Below are 21,909 nucleotides of genomic sequence, written 5' to 3' on the forward strand. Positions count from 1 at the left end.
GTTGCAATAAGGACATGTCTTGCAGAGTGACAAATACAAAAGTGATATTACGGGAAAGTAGGATAGAAAACGGTCTCATGTTTTGTATGACTGAAATGGCTTGTTCCTAAGGCCTTCAGGGGCATGAATCCCGTAATAGATTTGATCCTTTGTGTGTAACAGGAGGATGTTTGAATATCCACAGTAATAGTGGACATTGTCTATTAGAGAACAAAATAATTTTGAGTCACTGAACCGAGAAAGAATTGAGAGGAACTGGTGAGATATAAATCGGGCAAAACTAAGAGTTATTCCAAATATCTAACTAATATCTTGGACCAAAATGAAGATGTATATTGACATCCAAATATAAAGTACAAATATGTCCCATCCTCAGTCTGATTTAGCATATGCTTATCTGCTCAAACAGCTTGACTACATCTTACAAGGTCAGCTTTTGTTTTATGGTTTATGCAATGCAAAGTGAAAATAGTCTCATGGCTTTGCCAGGCCAAAATAATACTGGTGTCTGTAAATAATGTTTAATTGCAGTGTAGTAGTTGTAAGTTTATTTTCTGTAATACACTTTGTAAATCTCTGGGTAAGAGAGCCTCAGGTAATACAGACACTTTTATCAGTACATAGATATGTAAATGGAATATATGATTAAAAACTCTTCACTCATTTCAGCACTGTTTCTGTTCTTTTCCTTTATTTGTAAAACTTTGGCATTCTAGCCAACAATTTAAATGATTGGCCAGGTATAGACAGTATTTACACTCTGAGCAATGGATGCACAACACAATATAATATGTACAATCTCAATGTATCTGCACACACAATATAAACACTCTGACTGCTTGCTGATAATTGTACAGCACTATATATACACAATCTAATCTCTGACTGGTGGTTTTGCACAACAGTATGTACAATCTAAATCAGTAAGTAATATTTACAGCTTTACCTCTAACTTATGGTTGTACAACACAAGATACAACCTTATCTGCATACTCATAATTGCATCAGTGCTACCAGTCCCAGCTTCAAATCTCACAGTTGTGCAGTGCAACACAATACATTACATTATATGTACAGCATTACTGTATCACTACTCATCGGTTGCACATCACAATATGGTTTTACCTCTGTACAGTAAGTGTGTGTATTTGTGTGGATCATAATCTTCATTTCTACTGGTAAATTGTGCAACACTGTAAATGTACAACACAAAGTGCACTACTCATATCTGCAAAACACCCTGTTCAATCTTACCTCGTATTTGTGATTGTACAACTTATTACATACAATCAGGGCAGCAGCAATAGACAGTATATACAATCTTCTCACACAGTGATTCTCAAATATTTTGGCTCTCAAATACTAACAGCAAAAAGAAGCCTAATGGAAGCTACTCGACACACTGGAGAACACACAGAATAATGAACTATTACGCTGAATGCTGATTCAATAATACAAAGTACTATAGGCTGCAGAGTTTTGCTATGGAAGTGGCATTAACCAGAGAGCCATCCTGTACTCTCCAGTTTTACCTGCTTCTATGACTACTCGTAAGCCAAATAACAATTTGAAAATGTTATGAAGAAACATATTAGGTTCAACATAAATACCTTCATAGCTAACTGTTCCATCAGATTTGGGAAGTGCGGTAGTGATAACATTTAGCAATACATTTTCAAAGAGTCAAAGGCTGTATTTATGGAAGACAACAATACATACAGTAAAATTATTAAGCATATTATGAACAATAAGACTTCAATGGTATTATCAACTTAAGTAGTAATAATTCCCTTTGGTAGGATATTTACATTTTTAACATGCATATATGTCTGTAGAATTCAGAAGATTGGTTGCAGGAAAAAACAGCATAATGTGAATGACATCGCCTCATTCAAACATACAGTATGTTACTGTAGATTAATGACTGTGGAAGACATTATTAATGCTTGGCTGTCCATGAACTCCTGGTGACATACATGTGTAGTATGTGCTAAACATGAGAAATAAAGTGAACTGACTACTTGGCATGTTGTTTGTGGCACTGAATACTGCTTTATCTGATTTTTGGCGGCCAGACTGCTGTGTCCCACTCTCAGCTGCTGGAGCTACCATGAATATGGATGAAGTACCAGTTTATCTGTGTAGCATATATTTCACTACAGGCCTAATTGTATTCTGGCATGTATGACCAAATACAAGTAAAATATTCATGTGTTCATATTGAATTTCAATAACATATTAAGTGGAGTTAAAGGACAGTTCCTAGAAAAAAATGACATTATTAGTGCCATTTCTAGCTATTTTTTATACTAACGTCTGGTCAATTTTAGAGTTCCAGTTCTAGGTGCAAGTGGACATGATGGCTGTTACATCACACACTAACACATTTGGTTGAAGTTTGAAGGTTTAAATTTTACATTTTGAATTGAGTGAACTGGAGTTAATCCTGATGTCAGTGCTAGTTGACTGCTTTATTGTTAAAGTTAATTAGGTTTTGTCCCTTTGGGGATGGATTTATTAGATCTGTTCATTTCAGGTTTTGGGTACATCAGCACTTTGTAACAAGGTTTGTGCTTTTCAAAAAGTGAGTACATCTTCTATAATAATGTGGGTCTGTATTTAATTTATTTAGAGTTCCATTGAGATTGTTGAGACTACTCCTTTTCTTTAGCGTCTGAATTAACATTAGGACTCCCCAGTTTCTTCATCCCTCGCCGCTGGGCCAGACTAGAGGACTGAACAGGCTCCAGGACTGGAGCAGGAGCACAGCGCCTCAGAGCAGAGTAGGTAGCGGATAGTGCCCCCTGATGGAATGAAAAGAGACAATATTATATCATTTTAATACTGGCCTTATCAGTCCAACAACTAAATTAGTGGTAGACAGCACCACCTGATGGACATACTGAGAAACACACAGAAAAGGTAGATTACATTGCAGAACATTGCACTGGAGCTGACATGAACTCTGTTTTAAACCCAAATACATCCATACAGAATCTGCCAGAGCTCATGAAGGACAATAGAAATATATCATATACATACTGACACATACAAACACTCACATATAACACATACATATAATATAGTACACATTCAGAGAACAGCATTTGAAAGAAATCTTGATTTTGTCTGAAATCCACATAGGTTTTATAAGATATGTCTGACCACTTAAACTATTGTTCTTTTACAGTTAGGATGTAACATGGATACACTCAGAAGCACTGAAATTCTGAGAAAAGCAAGAATTTGGTCTGATATTCTGGTGATGTTAATGGTTTTTAAACCTCTTAGTCATTGCATATTAAAAACAATCACTTTAAAAACTGTAAAATGTACTGTAAATAAGTTTGGGTTTAGGTACAACCATTGCAACAGTTAGGTATAGAGGGTATAGTTGTAAAGCTCAGTATAAAGTATTATTAAGTTTCATAAATTACATGTACAGTAGACCTTTTAGGTAGCAATCATCGCTATGTTCAACGATAATTTATCAAAGCATGTGAAGATAAGCAACAGAGCTGAGTTTTAACATGCAACTGCTGACCTGTGTTTCACCCTAACTCTCTTGTACAATATGTTAATATTGTAACAATATTAGTACCTTTGTGTTAATTGCAATCTGCATGTATAAGTACACACACACATGCACAGGTCTGACCTTGACAGTGAGTGGATCTTGTCTGGTGAGAACTCTGTCAGAGAGCTGGTCTCTCTCTACAATCCAGGGATGGCGAAGGACCTAAAGACCATCACAATGAAAATTATTTTCTAATATTTTATTTAAATAATTGCCCCTAACATAACACATAAAACAATACAGTGAAGCTAACATACTATATATATACTAGAACATTGGTATGGAATAAGGGAAATTATGCAATGTTTAATGTGTGTAAAATTATTTCCTCTACTCTTTATTGTCTTGATCTTTGTTGATCTTTGTATAGTTGAATAATAATTGAATATATTATCTGTAATATATTTGCTAATGTTTCCTGGCAACAAACTGTTAATGGTCAAAACTACAGTGAAACCTATAACCACAAATAAAACCTATAGTGTCAATGGTGACCTTTAGCCTTATATAGCATAGTACTATATGTCAGTAGTACCTGGGGGGCAGTCAGGCGCTGGTGAGGATCCACATGGAGCATTTTAACCACAATGTCCTGTTAAACACATGCAGACATACTCATGTGATATTATTGTATTAGACAGCACATGAACCATGATGTCAGCAACATAACCATTTTTGTGTCTATATCAAGAATAGAAAGCATTGAAATCTAACCTTGGCAGAATCTGACACCAGGTCCCAGTTTCCTCCTGTGATGGTGAATTTCCCGCTGCCAATTTGAGCCAGAATCTCCTCTGCTGTGTCCTCAGAACTGCTGGCAAATGGGCTAAAACTAAGCAATAAGAATAAAAATTTAAATAGAGCAATCCAAAGTTCAAGTGAGTTATGATAACAGAGAATAAATCAGATTGCAGACAGCCTTTTAAAATCTATAACTGGCGTGAAAAAACCTTTGATATCATAAAATACGGAGTCTATAACACCTACTGTAGAGAGGATGGTGTTTATTTGACAAGGGCACAATATGTGGTCTTCCCCATTATTTAACCAAAGGCATTTACTCAGAACATATTCTTGTTCAAAGCAGCAGAGGGAGCATTTCTATCAGAAGGCAACATCACATACAGTTTACACATTTGCACCAGAAAGCTGCTTTTTTCTGCAGGAGTCTCTTTACAGTTTTTTATGTTTTTAAACTTTAAACTGACCCAGCTATCATGGTGTAGAGCAGGATGCCCAAGCTCCAGATGTCACAGGCTGCATCATAACCCTGCTTCCTCAGAACCTGCACACACAAAAACACACTCAGTTAATTTCAGTGAAGTTCATGATGAGATTATTTTTTGCGATTTATTATTTTCAAATGTTTTTTTTGGTTTTGTTTTGTTTTTTGGCTGTTTGACCATTTGTGTATGTGTTGATGAGATATTAGATGATTATTAATTTGATTACTGATAATATACCTCAGGAGCCATGAATGTAGCTGTATAACAAGGGGTCATCAATAAGCCATTTTCAGCCCTGAGCTGTTTGGCAAAGCCAAAATCGCATATCCTGATGCATTCTGGGAGTCCTCTGTCATCAGAATAGCGAATGTTGCTGGGCTTCAGATCCCGATGCACAACCTGAAAAAAGAAAAGACACAAACAAAAACAGGTGATTATTTTCACACAATTAGCACTTTTACAATAACTAACAGGCTTTTTGCAACTGTCTCTGTGTTCCATGTCTTTTAGAGGACAAGGATGCATTTAAGTAACATGTCTGGGTACATAAAAACAATTGAGAAGTTGCTCAAATTGCAACCTAATCTTAAAAACCAGACACAGATTGTATTAGGTCCAGTGTTTAGGATTTCAAAAAACATTTTATTTCTTTTTGTCAAACTGTCTCTCTGGCTGTGTGTCTGTCCATACCCCCTGTGAGTGTAAATATTCCACAGTCTTGGTCAGCGTGCAGATGATGTCTGATGCATCTTTCTCTATAAAGTTTGGCACTGTCAATATTCTATCCAGCAGCTCTTCTCCTCTCAGTAAATCCTGCACCAGAAACACAGTCTGGCCATCATCAAACACCTATAGGTAGAAGCAAACATACACACACAGGAAAGGTGAACAAACGGTGATTATTTAAGTCTATTGTGAAAAGTCTGCCCAGCTTTAAATTTCACTTTTATTTGCCAGTTCAACTTGAAGCAGACCAAGTTCTGCAGTTCCTCTTGTCTTTCTAACATTATTTACTGTACAGCACCATGCGTGAAGGGTGGGTGTGTTACACTTACATCCTTCAGGGTAATAATATTCGGATGCTGTCCATATCTCAACAGAATCTCAATCTCTTCTGATGGATCTTTCCTCGCTCTTTCAATAATCTGACAAAAACACAGAAACGCACAAGATATGTTGTAAATGACACACAATTGCAAATTCTAAGTATATCTGGAAATGGCCAGGATGCACACAGCGTGTTGTTTGGGTGGTTTCATTCAATAATCCCAGCTTTTCCCACAATGCGTGACTCATCCAGCATATGCAGAGTTAAGAGTAATTGTGATTACTACATTTGGTTGGATTTGGTCAAACTGAGAAAAGCTATTTGTATATCTAAATAAATTCTAGTTTATGTTTAGTGTCCACTACCTTTACTGAATACTCCACAGCTGTAACTCTGTGCAGACATCTTTTGTAGACAGAGGTCGCTGTCTGTCCAACTTCTTCCTTCAGCTCATAAACATCACTGAAGGCCACATCACCACGGAGATGCTACAGAGAACACATATTATCATATAGACACAAACATATTCATTTCTTCTATTACATTTGATATATATACATCTGTCACATTTAGATGTGCCAGAGTCAGTAATTGCTTTATTTAGCAGTCAGCTGCTGTGGTTATATAGTTGACAGTGATTAATGAAGGTAATGTTTAGAAAGGTCAGCATCATTAAATAGCCAGTCACTTAATTATTCAGTCTGTTTATTAGTCATCAGTTTACTCATCAAACAGTGACCAATTAAGTGATTTATTTACAGAGTTAATTTGTTAATTGCTTAGTAAATGAGTGAGTTATTTAAGTATATGGGGAGTTAGGACATGAGCTCATTTCTTTAATGCATATATACCTGTGCTATAGGGTTAATGTTGTTCACTTCCTGGCGGGAAGGTGTTACCGTAGCAACACTAGGCTCCTGACTTTGATTGGTTGCCACAAAGCTGAAACCACGAAACAACTGGTGTGTGTTTGCGCTGGGAGGGATGCCAGGGGAATCTGGACAGGCAAAGATACAGATACAAACATGTGCACACAGTGTGTTAATGTATGAGAAAAAGAAAATGTATGTCTCTCATAAAGCATCATCAGCTATGACAACCACTGCTAGAACACTGCACTTCATCAATAAACATAATAATATAATATATCAATATATGCGGTATCCTTGTATGTGTATGTTGTGTATGTTTTAGTTACCAGTGGGTGTTCTGGAGGTGAACTCGGGGTCGAAATGAAATGTGTCCTCAGGTCTTCCAACTGTTGGTTTGAACGGAGGCCTCATTTCCTTCCTGTACAACTTCTACGGAAAACAACAACAAGAAAAATGATCAATATCATCAGCAACAACTAGTTAATCAACAAAATGACACATGATCTGTTGATGCATGTTTATAAGATGACATAATATATAAGTCATGGTTATACTAAGATAATGAAAAGTGCTGTGTCAACAAAACTTCACTTTCTTTCCTCTAAATTGCTATTTTAATACTCACTAGATATAGCATGAACAATGGAATATGGGTTGTTTCACCTACTTTTCTCACACATCTCACAACAAACTAAAGATAGTTTAATGTAAACATGTACAGAGTGAGAAAAGACACAGTCTGTTCATCTTGAAATATGATATAGGGCAAAGAATAGCACAAATTAGAAGTATAGAAGAGAATATGATACAAAACAAAACATGATCATCCAAACTAGACTGAAAAACCCTCAGTGATGAGAGGACTACAGGAGACACCTTTATTATATGTAATGTTATTTGATACTGTTGTATGTGCGTCCTGTACAAGTCAACACTACATATACACGTGTTTAGTTACTTAAGTGTGTTACTGAAAATATCCTGCAGGAGTCGCCACTGCAATGTCAATCACTTTTACTGCTGTGAATAGCCTGTTATGGTCTCTTCAACTAGTGAGCACAATGACTAACTGTTATAAAGGCTACCAGCATGTTAAAGGAAAAATTAAAAAAAGATTGTTAAAGCTTTATTCACAGTGAGACAGTTATCAGTAGTACACGTTCTTATTTGACATCTTCAGCAGTTGAAATTCTTGGTGGATACACCTCTGCTGAGACAGCGAGGATGCAGGTTTTGTCAGTATTTGTCAGCTTTAATGAATGATTCGAGTATCACAGAGTAACAAGTAAAAGAAGTTTATGATGGATTACAGAGAAACCGTTCTGCCTGATAGAGCACAGTAATTTAATTAGCATAGTGTAGAGGAGAGGGTAAGCCTCTTATTGATGGCTTTTCACATCAAGCCATCAACACCATCTGTAAATAGAAATGTGGTGTTTGGCAGAAAAGCAAGTAGGTACAGTGTGTAGTGAAGAGTGCAGTGAGAGCCAGTGGTGAGGGTGTAGTAGACATGTAAAATAGATAATAGTGGAGTTTGTTAGAAATGACAGTCACTACTCACAACGGCGGACAAACAAGAGTCACAAGCATGTCCAATTCAGAACATTTATAATGGAAAGGAATGAGTGTAACAGTGTGACCATGCGGCTATTTAGATATGTGGAGGGAACTTTACAATCAATAAAACATTTCCTATTCTTACTGAACTAAACCTCTCTCTGTGACCCTTAACAAAGGTTCCTTTTTTATCGTCATGTATTTGGGGAAGTTACACTGAGAGCAGGGCACACCCTGTATACTCTCTCACCTCTTGTATGTACAATGTACTTGTTGTATGCATAGTCTCTTTCTGTGATAATTATTGTGAAACAAAACTAAAAGTATCCTGTATTGGATGTTGTTACATTTACATCAGTGAAACACCAATTTAAGATTTGTCCAGTTGAGATGGTTTTGACTGCTCTTGGAAAATTATGGATTATACTGACATGTAACTCAGGGATTGCAAGAATAGTGTTCAAGTCAGAAACAAATGCAGTCTCAGAATATGATTCGGTGATGTTTGACAAGCTCCTTCAATAGAGCCTTTGGGAAAGAGTTCTTACAGTTGAAGCAATGATTCCTTTTAAGCAGAACACGTCCAGGGAGTAGATGTCAAGGTTAAATTATGATAACACAGGTAATGTCTGTAGCCAGAATATTTGCGCATGAGCAAACATTCTGTGAGAAAGGGTATTAAAGATAAGAGGATTAGTATGTTACAATAAAGTTGGGCACGATAGGCAGAATGGGAAGTTAAGGATTTTGCCACTAAGCAAAATCTCTGCTAAGAATGTTTAATGATTCATGATTGTGGGAAACTCTTGAGGAAGTAGATGAACAGCTGCAGGGATTAGATGGCAGAATACAGCAACAACACTCACCACAGTATGATTCAGATGTGTTGTTATTAGAATACATTTTTTAAATTTCACCCTAGTCAGTAATCTGAATAGTGCATCTTCAAGCAAGCAACTGTAAACCTAAAAGTAATATTCAGAAAGCTTGAGCAACCAAGTGTAGCTGTTGGTTGTAGGACAGAGTATTTATATAAGGACCTTTTCCACAATTGTAGCTGACGTTATAGCACAGCATACAGGCCGAGGTCTGTTCTCATTGACTCTAGCAGTGTTAACAAGCCAACTTTGTTTTTCTTCTTGCTCTGTCTGTCATTACTATTTTTAGTATATCTTATATAGTATGTTTATAATGCAATATGTGTACAAGTGCATAATGCAAGGCCATATTACTCTTGTAGAGGCTGTCCGCCCTTGAAAAAACAGCAGCACTGAACAGCTTAAAATGACTTAGAACACAGAATATTCTTCATAAATTGTACTTACATTCCAGTCTATCGATGCAAAGAAACGATGTCTCTTTATTTCTTCCACTCCTTCTGGACCTGCACCTATGAATCACACAGGTTGAGGCAAATTAAGAGAATGATATATCATTGTTCACATCTATCTGGCAAACAGAAAAAAAGAAAAACAACCTAAGTGAAATAAAAGTTACAAAGGGCATCAATACAGTCAGTCAGTTTTATTAAGCTGATTATGCACACTGCCAAATTTCCAAAAGACCTCCATGACAGTTTCAACTGTGCTCGGAAATTTGTTACATTTAACGTATTTCTTAACACCATTGGCAGACTATTGGTAGACTGGAAGCTGTAAATATCATGCAGTAACTTCAGTCTAGCGTTTGTTGAAGTTACACTTTTCACAGTCACAAAGCTTTACTGCGTTCTGTGGAATAGCCATGATTTGTAGAATATCAATTCAACACATTAGCGCAAGGTATAATAGCATTAATTTCCACGTCGGTATGTGTGAAGTGTCCAATGCTCACTGACTCAATTGTTGTGCACTGCTTCTGAATGACTGATTCCCCCTTAGGGTGCTGCTATCATCTTCAGCCATATGGTTGCTTACATTTGGAATACCTGAAGATAAAAACTAACCTCAATAACTGGTAACCCGAAGTGGCACAAATAGGTACTTTAAACTACTGTATTACCATTGTTCTGAAAACATATTTCAATGTTAACTTTTAATGTATACAGTACCTAATCGATTAGCAGGGTTCCTCTTGAAGAGAGCTCTTAATAAACTCTGCACTTCAGGACTGAGGAACTGTGGCATTCCCAATTTGGCCCTGCACAGACAAGAGAAGAAACAGGTTTATGCATACACAGATGTTTAGTAATGCTGTGACATAATAACATCCTATTTAGTGTTGGCTCAGTTTGACTTAATTAGTCTGTTTATTCAGGAATAGTGGGATATTCTGAGAATGATAAGTGAAGATTCATATAAGCAGCTTATCTTGAATGAACCTTTACTGAGAACTGAATTATTATTTAGAAGAAAATCAGCACAGAACTGCAGTTGGTTCGAGGGAAAGAGGAGGCAGATACAAAGTTTGAAGAAAGGATTTAAGTATGGTCAAAATGCAATAATGTCCTGTACATACTGTATATGAAGAGAAACACTGCTACACTACTGGCACATAGAAACTAAGACAACAAGACATTATTAAAACATCAGTAACACAAGAAAAAAAACACCCTATTAACATTGTTAAACAAAATAAAAAAATCTATACCCAGACCTTTAGGGATTGTTCATGAATAAAAGGCTTTAAGAGTAACAATGAATGTTAACAGGTTGAAATGGTCTTACTTCAGAATAAGGGCCATTGTTTCTTTTCGATCTTTTCCCTGGAATGGTAACGATCCTGTCAACATCTCAAACTGGAAAACAGATGAGAACAATGGTCAGGAGACATGGTAATTCATCAGTGGGAGCTGTTGTGACTCTGCCTTTCAGACTTGAGTTACTGCCAAGGGGAGCTGAGAGTGACGTTACAAATGAATTGGACTGTTCTGAACTTTTACACTCAATAAAAACTGTGTTAGAAATTTGACTTGCTCTGCATATAAAAAAAGACTTTCCTTGCATTGATAATGAAAACATTAGCTACTTTCTGCTTGTCCACTGCTGTTGATGTGCGTCTATTTCCAGCAGTTCAGCTGTGTTTTTAGTTAGTTTGTTTTAATATTTGTATATCGCTAATTCTAGCCAAGGGCAGATTGAGGTTACACTTTTCCCTGGTGCCCTGATGTAGCTGCCAAGTGTCAGTGAAAGCTAACCTCCTTTTCAGTATTAGTAAAATAAGCCACCAGCTAACAAAACAAGCAGAATCCAACAGATGCACAATGACTGAAAGAGATGGGACCTAATCTGCCAGATATGGTGATTAAGCAGCTTTACTGCCACAAAGAAGCTAAATTAAGAACTCAGTACACTGACACATTATCTAAGAGCTAAGTCTTTGGCTCCAAAGACATAGCAAACTCATACCTGCCATTTTCACAAGATCAGACAAAACATGCAAGTCAGTGGGTAAAGCCATTATGCCAGTGCATGTTAAATGTGAAAATAAGCCGTTGAAGTAAAATAAACGACTCTTACCATAAGTACCCCAAACGACCACCAGTCAGCACTCTGTGTATGCCCTCTCCTGTTGACGACCTCTGGAGCCATGTACTCTATAGTTCCACAGAAGGAATACGCTCTTTTGTCATGGTCGATGGCTTCCTTACTCAATCCAAAGTCTGAAATAGAGAGAACCAGACAGAGACAGAGAGAAACAGGAACAAGGTCAGAAGAAAGATGGACACAAGATAGAATAAAGGATTGTTTGCAATTGGATGTACTGACCAGTTATTTTGATGTGTCCTTCTTCATCCAGAAGAATACTGTTGAGATTAAGTAACATTAAATATTTAAACATAAAAAAAAACATTGAAAATTGGTTTAAAAAATGAATTAATAAAACAGGAGCCTGTGAGAGTGTACTTTTCAGGTTTGAGGTCCCTGTAGATGATCCCTAAACTGTGTAGATGGTCCAAGGCCAGGGCCAACTCTGCAAGGTAAAACTTTACATCCTCTTCTGTGAACATGACCTAGAACAAATAAATATATGTGGATGTATTAAATACTAATTCCATAGAAAAGAAGACAAGACATCTTGAGAAGGGGCCTTGTGACCGAAATGTTGACACTTTTTAAATAAATCATTGCAGAGGTGATAAGTGTGTGCGGGAATCAACTTTTCTTCTTTGGAATTGGATCTTCGGGGAAATTGATTCCCCGCATGACAGGAGAGACTAAGCAGGTGGTGTACGTGTTTCCCTCTATACTGATATATTAAGTACTCCCAATACATAAAACTGAAATAAAGACACAAAGAAACAACTGGATACAAAGTTTTTTCATCTTATAAAAATCATAATACCTTTGTCCATGTTCTTAAATGTGATCACTGGTCGCCTGGTGATATTGATGCCCATGATGCACATGTTTCATGCCTCTTATAACAGTAAAAAAAAACGACATTCATTTTTAGTTGGTCAGTTCCTTTGTTTGTTCTTTCTTCGCTCTAAAAAAAAAATCCATCTATCCATCTATCTATAGACTTTGTAACCTTGATGGAAAAAATAAAATAAAGCTGCATCTATCTTTTAAAAACTTTATCCAGTATGGTCTTTGTTTACTGAGGCTCAAGCATTGGCATGAAAGTAATAGATGCGATGGTCACATCAGCAGTGCTTACACAAGGAGAGTGATGTCAGGTATATTCACTTCTGATGATTCTGCATCAATGTCACGCAGTCAATAATAGACCTTGACAGGTGAAGGCTTGTAATTTTTTAGCAGAGATGTGGAAAGCACAGGGGAGCCTACCGAACATCAAACCTACCTCCTTTGACAGACGAGTGAAGAGGTCTCCTCCCCGGAGGAAGTCTAGAATCAGATAGAGCTTCCCTTCTGTCTGGAAGGCTACACACACACACACACACACACACACACACACACACGTACACACACACACACACACATACACACACACACACACACACACACACACACACACACACACACACATATACACACACAGGTATCAGTAATACAACACATTGAAGCTATATTGCTATGTTGGGGCTCTACTGTATTCTGTGTTATTCTGAGGATGTATTCAAAGTTGAATATAAAGACAAGTTATCCAAAAAGTTATTTTCTTTTTCTGCTTTTACACAAAAAATTAACCTTATTTCTTACATATGAGGATGCTTTCAGAGACACAGATATTCAAATCAGCACCTAGCGATGTACCTCAGCTGTTCGGTCTGATTTAAGAAATCTCAGTGTTTTATTTGATCATGCTATGCATTTCAATCAGCATATTAAATCATTGAACCGCACTTGTTTTTTCCAACCAAGAAATATTGCAAAACTCAGGTCTGTTGTATCACAATCGGAGCTACAGATGATTACTCACACTTTCGTATCATCCTGGATCACCTTATTATAATTCCCTTTTCACCTGTCTCAGCCAGTCATCTCTGAACTGTCTACAAATGGTTCAGAATGCTGCTGCAAGGCTGTTAACCAGGTCCAGCAGGACAACTCACATCACACCCAATTTAAGTTCTTTATATTCGCTTCCAATCAGGTTTAGGATTCGTTTTAAGGTTTTCACATATAGAGCCCTGCATGGACAGGCACTTGAGTACATCTATGACCTTGTTCATCCCTACATCACCAGTAGGTCACTTAAGTCTTCTGACCAGGGCCTACTGGTTGTCCCTCGCTCTCGACTGAAAACAAAAGGTGATCGTGCCTTTAAGGTAGTGGCTCCAACACAATGGAACTCTCTTCCTTTAGACATATGGTCTACGGTCTCTGTAGAAGCTTTTAAAAAGCAATTGAAGACTCATCTTTTCAAATTGGCCTTTGTCTCACCTTAAGATGTCTAGTGATTGTTCTTTTGTGTGTTTCTTTTGGGGTACCCTGTTACCTGTGTTTTGTCTGTATGTTTATCTTGTGGCTTATGTTTTTATTGATTATATGTTTGTATGCCTTATGGTCTTATTTTTTAACATTTATTCTTGTGAAGCACTTTGTGAATAAACTTATTATCATAATGTTATTATTATTATACAACCAGACTTACCATAGTGCAGTTTAACTATAAATGGATGGTTCACTTCTGCCAAAATGTCTCTTTCCATCTTGGATCGCACACGATCTCGCACTAAGAAGGAGACAGTTGGAAAAGAGGAATGTGTTCAGTCATATTCAGTTGTTTTTACTTTGGTCCAGATAAATCATGACAAGCCTCTAATACCATGACATGAGTATGTTTTGTGAGGGGATGAAGCTGCATTTACTTAATTGAAAATGTCAGTTGAATTAGACCCATCCCATGGTGTAGCTGGTCTATAGTGCAGTGAAAAGTACAATAACAGTGTTATTGCAGCATCTGTCTCCTCGACGAGATGAGACCATAACTATTTAAATTCCAGGGGTGCAGGTAAAGAGGATTAAGCCTAGTACAAAGACACTAAATCAGCACATGGCATCTCAACCTGCTTTTACAGTACATCCTCGTTTACAATAATCCCATTCGTTGCAAAACCATTTTATCTGAATCAAAAGTACAAACTAACCTCTTTTAGCCACAATCCTACTGAATGTAGGGCACTCTGGGAGTTCAGACAACCATATATTCCTTATTATTCCTGTGCAAAACCCATATTAACCATAACAAATTTAACATATTACCACTCAGAGGCCAGTATAGCAAAAAGTTGGTATCACAGCATAATGTGTCTCAGTCAAGATTCAGTAATTTAGATGTTTTTTTTTAAAAATACAGACACAGGAGCAGGCTAAACTACTCTACTATTTGAACCTGGCACTTAAGGCAAAAAATTCTCTATGGACACTGTTTTTCGTTTTGTAATATTTTTTATATTTAAACTTTGCCTCCTAACAAAAACATAACATATACAGGGGATTTTTAAAAAGTTATTTAGTTTGTTATTTTTCATTAATTTCAACAATCACCTCTCAAGTGTCCAGAAACTGGGTGCATGAGCCAGTTATGCCTCAATAAAACTTTTTTCCCCTTTTTATTGAAAAAATATGTTAATAAACACATTGGTTATTATTAATTAGACAACCCATTAAGACAATTGGGAGATATGTCAGAATATTAATTGTTGACTGTATCTCACATTAAAGCCTTTAATTTTATTGTTGAGCTTGCCATTCTCTCCATATTGCCTTATTACCTTTCAACGTGGCTTTCTTCAGGACTTTCATGGCATACAGCTGTCCTCTGTCCAATCCTCTGATCTTTCTCACCAGAAACACCTGTAAAATCATTACCATCATCCCTCAGTGTCATCATCATGTTTACTGAGACTATTTTATAGTTATCAGGGCATCAGTTTAAAAAAAAAAAATTAAAAAAAACAACAACTAGTTTAAAAAATAAACATATAAGTTGTCAGTTATTCACCATAATAGACATTCATAATGACATTCATAATGTCTATTATGGGTTGCTAACTGAAGACACAGATTATACACTTTTGCAGAGTGCAGAGGTCTTTACACCTGTTTTAAAGACCATGCCCACCTGCTATCTTAATGGCTGCAACTGCAACACCGGCCTTTACCTGCAATTTGTACTGATATAAATAAATAGGCTCCTGTTTCTGTGTGATGGAGAGATTAGCTATGATTCACACATATTTGCTAAATAGTTATTAAGTGCGTGTATAGCGAGCTATTAAAACATGCTATCTGTGGTTCACCAGCCCACATCTGTGGACTCACATCTGCCTCATGCAAACATACGTACAATTCAGTGAGCCTTTACTAATTCAAATATACTTAGTGAGCTGTGGCATGAAGCAGTTGTCACACCAGCCTATCCAATAATCTAATATAAATATTATAATAATTGAAAATGGATGTCTTCTCATCAGCACATGATAACTGCTAAAGCGCAATCAGTTTCAGCACTGACATGACACATGCACCATGTGGTCAAAAGTAAGTGGACACCCCATCCACATACTTTAGATTACTTTTGGTCTGGAGTTGTTTTTCATGGTGTGGACTAGGACCCTTAGTTTGAATTAAGAGAAATCTTAATGTATTTGAAGAATTTCAGCAGCCTTTTGAGAACTTGAATGGGAGCAGCCAAGTTCCAAAATCTTGTATATACTGTAGCAGCATTAATGCCCATTGTTTTGTAATGAGACTTTCAACAATCATATATGGGTGTAATGTTCAGGTGTCCACATGCTTCTAGCCGTATGGTGTATGTGTGAAGTCCAAATGTTGTTGTGAAAATGTTGTAATCACAATTTACAGACAGTACAAGTGGAGCTACCCCACTGCAGCAATTAGCCTACAAGGTCAGCCTGGCTTGTGGAGGAAGCCTGCAGATGTCATGGGTTATCATTTGGCTGGTAGTATCAACACTGATCTTGTCTTTCTGTAAAATCTCTATCCCTGCACTCTGATCAGATGGATGTGTAAGAACCTGCTTCCTCTCAACTCTCTTTTACATAGGTTGTGGTTAGAGATATTCAGGTCTAAATAATAATGGTCAAACAAAGCATCTTGTACCTTTCCATAGGATCCTTGTCCCAGCACCTTGAGCAGCTGGAACTGAGAGGGGTCTGCTTTCTCACAACCCTCTTTAACATGGTGGCTGATGTCAATCTCCTTCAGTATGCTGTCATCCTGAGGACAGAGAGCCAGATGCCCCTAATGGTATGTCATTTACATAATTACAAAGGGAGACAGAACAAACAAATAAGCTAAGAAAATCTGAGAGTAACATCTGTCTCAAGGTGAGACATAAATGAATTGAGATAATACATTTTACAAGATCTCAGCAGTTTTGAAATATTGTTCATGTAACATCCAAGTTGATAAAACAACCCCAAAAAAAACAGTAAATCATTCTCTTACACAGTGGTTCTCAAACCTTTTCACGTCAAGGACATCTAAACTGACACAAATTAGACCACGGCTCCCCATTTGATAAGCTTTTGTCCAGGGTCCCCCATCTGATAAGATTTTTGCTTTTAGATATTTTATTACAGAAAGTGTATGAAACCTATGAGCAAATAGTCATACATTCTGTCATTCGGTGACTTATGAGTAGAAATATAGAGAAAATAAATGATTCCCCTTTTTGCTGGGGACCACCCGGAGCCCCCTCAAGGACCCCTGGGGGTCCCCAGACCCAACTTTGAGAACCACTACTCTTACACCCACACAGACACAAGGGGCGCTGGTTATTTGTGAGCCATTATGTTATTGCTGGAAAGGTTTGGGCTGAGGTCACTGGCAGTGATGCATAGTGTAAGCTGCCTTATTCAGCCTATTCAGTCTGCTCAGTGAAGCATGTGATCAACTGCCAACCTGAGGCACAGCTTAGATTGGTCAGTGTGACAATATACTGTAATTCTGTAAAGCTGTCAGTGTCATTGAGGAGTTAAGAGCTTAACACGCTGCTTTCAATCAGGTATGCTACGGTTACAGTAGTTGGTAAACCTAGAAAGGTTCTGGTTGTAAAATACATTTCTATCGAGTTTTATGCACTGTCTCAAAAAAGTCTCAGATGCACTGTCTCAAAAGAAGCTTCCTTTCTAGTAAATTGTTGGTAAAGTTCTTAAATTTGATCTGTTTGTTGAACTGAATAGTGCAGTGAAATAGAAAGTTTCTTATTTGGTTTTGTTGTAGTATTTCTATGTGTTTCTCCATTTATTCTCATGTAGAAAAGGGCATTGCATGCTTCCCTTGATTGTTTATCACCATATTTCTCTGTAAGAACATTTTGAGGCTTTACTCAGATCAAATCCCATCAACAGCATGTAATGTTTCTACGATATAATGGCATGAGATCCTTCACGCCATTTCAAAAGTAATTTCTAAGTCTCAAGAGTCCATGTAAAGCTAAAAATAATCAAACCATCACTTGGATTTGTTTCTGCCAGGACACCAAATTCTCTGATGTTATCTCTGTAGTGAGAGTGTTATGAAGTCTGTGTTAATAACACGCACATACATTCGTTTTCCTGTTAGAGTTTACTCACCCAAAAACATGCAACACAGCATGTCATTTCGTCTCAAATTCAGCCTTTGAGATTTATTTTTAATAAAACAAGACAACATTCTGCCAGGGAGGGAGCTGATTACGATTGTTTTCCGATGTAGTTTATCTTGTTTTCTAGGAATTAGTGTCAGAATCTTGAAACAAAACCAAATATAACAGATTGCTGCACTTGTATTAAGAAAATTATATGTGTCTCTAGAAATACTTTAAAATATGAGTAAATTCAGATTGGAAACAGGTGAAATGATCTCACCTTGTTGGCCTGCCTTTTAGAATAGGAAAATAAGGTTTTAGGATGAAATAATTGAAAAATTATTAAAAAGTAAATTCTTTGCAGCTTACTTCTAGTACCTAAGGGACGTGTAGCACCAAACAGAGCTGCCACACATTAATCCTCAGTGAAATAAGGGAGGAAACATGACAGCATAGCAACAGTGTAGAGCCACACCCCACAATACACACAGAGATGTCGAAGGATTTCCTATTACAATACTTTACAGTTGCTTTAACTTAATTATCAAAACAGTCAGTCAGTGTGCAAAAACCCTAAATGCAAAATGCTACACTCCTAATTTTGGTTCCAAAATATTATATAGCATGTGTTTCAAATGCCAGTGATTGCATCATATAAATTAGGTAATATATCTTATATCAAGTTTATTAGAGTAACAAGCATTTGAATGCTATTAATATGAAATGGCTATGTTGTATGGGACTCTGTATGTGATTTAGGGTTTGTGCTCTGTATGCAACACAATATTTAGGGTTTAAATGTAATTTGGCTCTTTGCATTATGTGTCAAATCTAATATCATTATGCTGTTTGTCAACAGCAGTCACCTGCTCTGATGTCACTGATTGTCTTCAGGTATAACACGCTTGAAAGTTTAATTCCATAGAGACTAGTACAGCTGTGGTTTCCTTCTCTGTGTGATTCATTAATGTATTCACTAACAGGGCAGCAGTGGTGATGTCCATCAACCAGATGGAAACTGGTTCATGGCTCCAGTATCAGCTTCTTGGATGCTGACCCTTAACTCGGACCTTTCTGCGAAGGGAGTCGAAAAGAGAACCTCCCCACATGGAGCATCAAAGCATCACATTACAGATATGAACAGGCAGGCAAACAGGTAAACAAACACAAGCAGACAGACATTTGTCAGCCAGAAAGACAAACAGGTAGATAGCATGTCAAGTTGATTCATCAGCATCCAGTCACAGTGAGAAACAACAGAGGTGGTGAGGAGGAGTCTTTTTTCTATTTATATCCCAAACATACAGGTAGATAGGCTGCATACAGCATCCCACCTCTCTCTCCCCTACTGGTTTGTTTGGGCTATAAATAGACCTCCACTGCTGTGGCCTCCACTGAATCAATCTGTCTGGATCCATTTATCTATCAACCTGCCTGCCTGTCTGCCTGGGTGCTTGTTTGCCTGTTAGCGTGTCTGTCTGCCTGACTGTATTTCCATGTAGCCTGCCTCTCTCCCAGTCACAACAGTGTATCTCTGTTTTCTGGATTCCTGACAGACAGGAGGAGCAACAGCTGTAATGATGCAGCAATGACTCCTGAACTGCTCCACAACAAACCAAATAACACACATTCCTCCCACGCCCATTCCCACGAGCACAGACACACACATTCCCATCTACAGTTGCAGATGTGAGACAGATGCAGGTTTTTGAAGGGGAGGGGGGGTTAGAGAGGGGGGGTTAGAGAGGGTGTTGGCCTTCTTCATGTTCACAGAAACATACACATGGTCCAAGAGAAATGCAACCCCCATCCAGCACGCGCGCACACACACGCACACACACACACACACTCACTCACTCACTCACACTACTAATCTCTAGTTGATGGAAGTTTGTACTCCTCCTGGGTGGGTGTCTAAACAGATTTACTAACCTCTAGTTGACAGAAGCCTGTGCTGTTCTTGTTCCTTGCTGCCTTGTTCTTCAGGTAGATTGAAAACCATCTCCGCACAGTGAATTTACGCGTGCTGGTATCCATGGCAACGAGCAGACCTGTGCATCTATCCCATAATGATGGACATCTCCCCGCAGGGGGGTCCTGAGGTGAAGACGCAGAAACAGAGCTTTTATTGGTTATCTATTTGTCCCGCAGTTTCTTCATTGGCCCATCCACAATGCAGTCGTCGCTTTTTAGTTTTCCCATCATTCACATTCGCTGCTCGTCTCTCTGGTGGGTTCCAGCCGCCGCTCTCCTCTCCGTCTCTCAGCTGCAGTGGACGCCAGTAAGCAACGCAGTCAGAGTTGTAACGGAGACGCTAATCTGCGCAGACAGACAGGCGGGTTGACGAACGGGGCAGGTGCTGCTGAGGTTCGGGATTGTCTCGTGTGTTGCAGCAGTCTCACTGCGTGAGGCTGCAGGGAGAGGTGACGAATAATAAATCTGTTCCGCTGAATCAGGAGAGGTGTGTGTGAGCTCCCTCTTCCCTCTTCACATTTCTGCCTGTGCTTGTGTGTGTGTATGTGTTCATCCCCTGCTGCTGCCTTCTCTCTCTCTCCCTCTCTCTCTCTCTCTCTCTCTCTGCAGAACAAGGGATTGTCACCAGTCACATTGTGTGCTGGCTAGCTCCCGACCCCTCCCTCCCTTATTCTCCCCTGTTCCTGCCCCTCACCTCCCTCTCTGTTTCTCCCAGAAGCATACAGCAACAGCTGGCGAGGTCACATGGTGTAACCCAGCTACCTCTCTGTCTCTGGCCCGTCTCTTCTGCTCCTACATGACATCCAATGACACAGAGATGTAGAAAGAATTAAAAAACATGACAAATGATTTTTTTAAAAGTAGAAAGCAGCAGATTAGTAGATGTGTGTGTGGTTAAGTCCTGCGGCTCTGACTCAGTGTCAGCACATCAGAATTCAATTAAATATGGAGGACTAGGACAGCAATCAATGAATCAATAATGATGACAGACACAAGGACAGCAATCACACAGAGTACAGCGTGATCTGGTTGATCACTGGGCATGGGTGTGTGAATGTGTGTGTGTGTGTGTGTGTGTGTAGGTACTTGGATCTGTCACATCAGCAGCTTTGCAGAACTGCAGTGTTACGTAACAGGAGAGAGAGAGAGAGAGAGAGAGAGAGAGAGAGAGAGAGAGAGAGAGATGGAAATAGAGACCAGAGGAGGGAGAAGGAAGGATTGGGTGGGGGGGTATTAAACAGAATCAGGGGGCAAATCAGGACTCCTGCTCTACCTGTGTCAAGTGTCCAAAAGCTGACCTGGACTTTATTTATTTAAATGGTATCAAATCTCAAATGCTTAAACTGTGATCCCTAAACTTGGAACATCACTAAAAAGAGAGCTCATGGAGCTGTTTTCGTGTGTTTAACAGGATTTGGACCACATTTAGAATATAGCTGGCACATAGTTACAGGGCATTTTAGCACTATGAAAATGTAATCAGATGTGTTTAGTCAATCTGCTGTGCTGTGTTGTGGGAGGAGATTCAGGATTATGGACTGGTGTCTTTGTCCAGATAGGATTATGGCTCTGTAAGGAGATCACAACATTAATATTCATACACACTGTGTAGATAGGACAAGACAGAAAGACAGCACTATTGCTACACTATTATACAACATCATCTGAGGTTAAATGTTAAATCCATCCTAAGAACGACGTTTGGGT

The 21,909-nt window shown here is 38.3% G+C and overlaps 1 protein-coding gene across 3 annotated transcripts; it reads right to left on the minus strand.

Moving 5' to 3' along the window:
• Positions 1 to 669: 669 nt before the first annotated feature.
• On the minus strand, positions 670 to 20,837 carry rps6ka2 (ribosomal protein S6 kinase, polypeptide 2). 3 transcript variants are annotated; one of them, XM_067591421.1, is made up of 23 exons: positions 20,438 to 20,837; positions 20,161 to 20,325; positions 16,758 to 16,898; positions 15,407 to 15,488; positions 14,284 to 14,364; positions 13,030 to 13,109; positions 12,126 to 12,232; positions 11,988 to 12,025; positions 11,739 to 11,881; positions 10,947 to 11,017; positions 10,331 to 10,419; positions 9,606 to 9,670; positions 7,050 to 7,152; positions 6,703 to 6,848; positions 6,217 to 6,339; positions 5,859 to 5,948; positions 5,494 to 5,652; positions 5,041 to 5,202; positions 4,786 to 4,862; positions 4,292 to 4,409; positions 4,113 to 4,169; positions 3,659 to 3,739; positions 670 to 2,804 (listed from the first exon to the last, which is right to left on the minus strand). In XM_067591421.1, exons 2-23 carry the CDS (start codon positions 20,263 to 20,265, stop codon positions 2,655 to 2,657), a joined length of 2,268 nt encoding a protein of 755 aa, XP_067447522.1. In that variant the 5' UTR covers positions 20,266 to 20,325; positions 20,438 to 20,837; the 3' UTR covers positions 670 to 2,654. The 3 variants fall into 3 exon arrangements, with proteins under 3 accessions (XP_067447522.1, XP_067447528.1, XP_067447513.1); XM_067591427.1 differs by having other exon boundaries at positions 16,758 to 16,874; positions 20,438 to 20,531; XM_067591412.1 differs by having other exon boundaries at positions 20,161 to 20,837.
• Between the last annotated feature and the right edge of the window lie 1,072 nt (positions 20,838 to 21,909).

Source organism: Thunnus thynnus, chromosome 1 (assembly GCF_963924715.1).
Source record: "Thunnus thynnus chromosome 1, fThuThy2.1, whole genome shotgun sequence".
Taxonomy (NCBI): domain Eukaryota; kingdom Metazoa; phylum Chordata; class Actinopteri; order Scombriformes; family Scombridae; genus Thunnus; species Thunnus thynnus.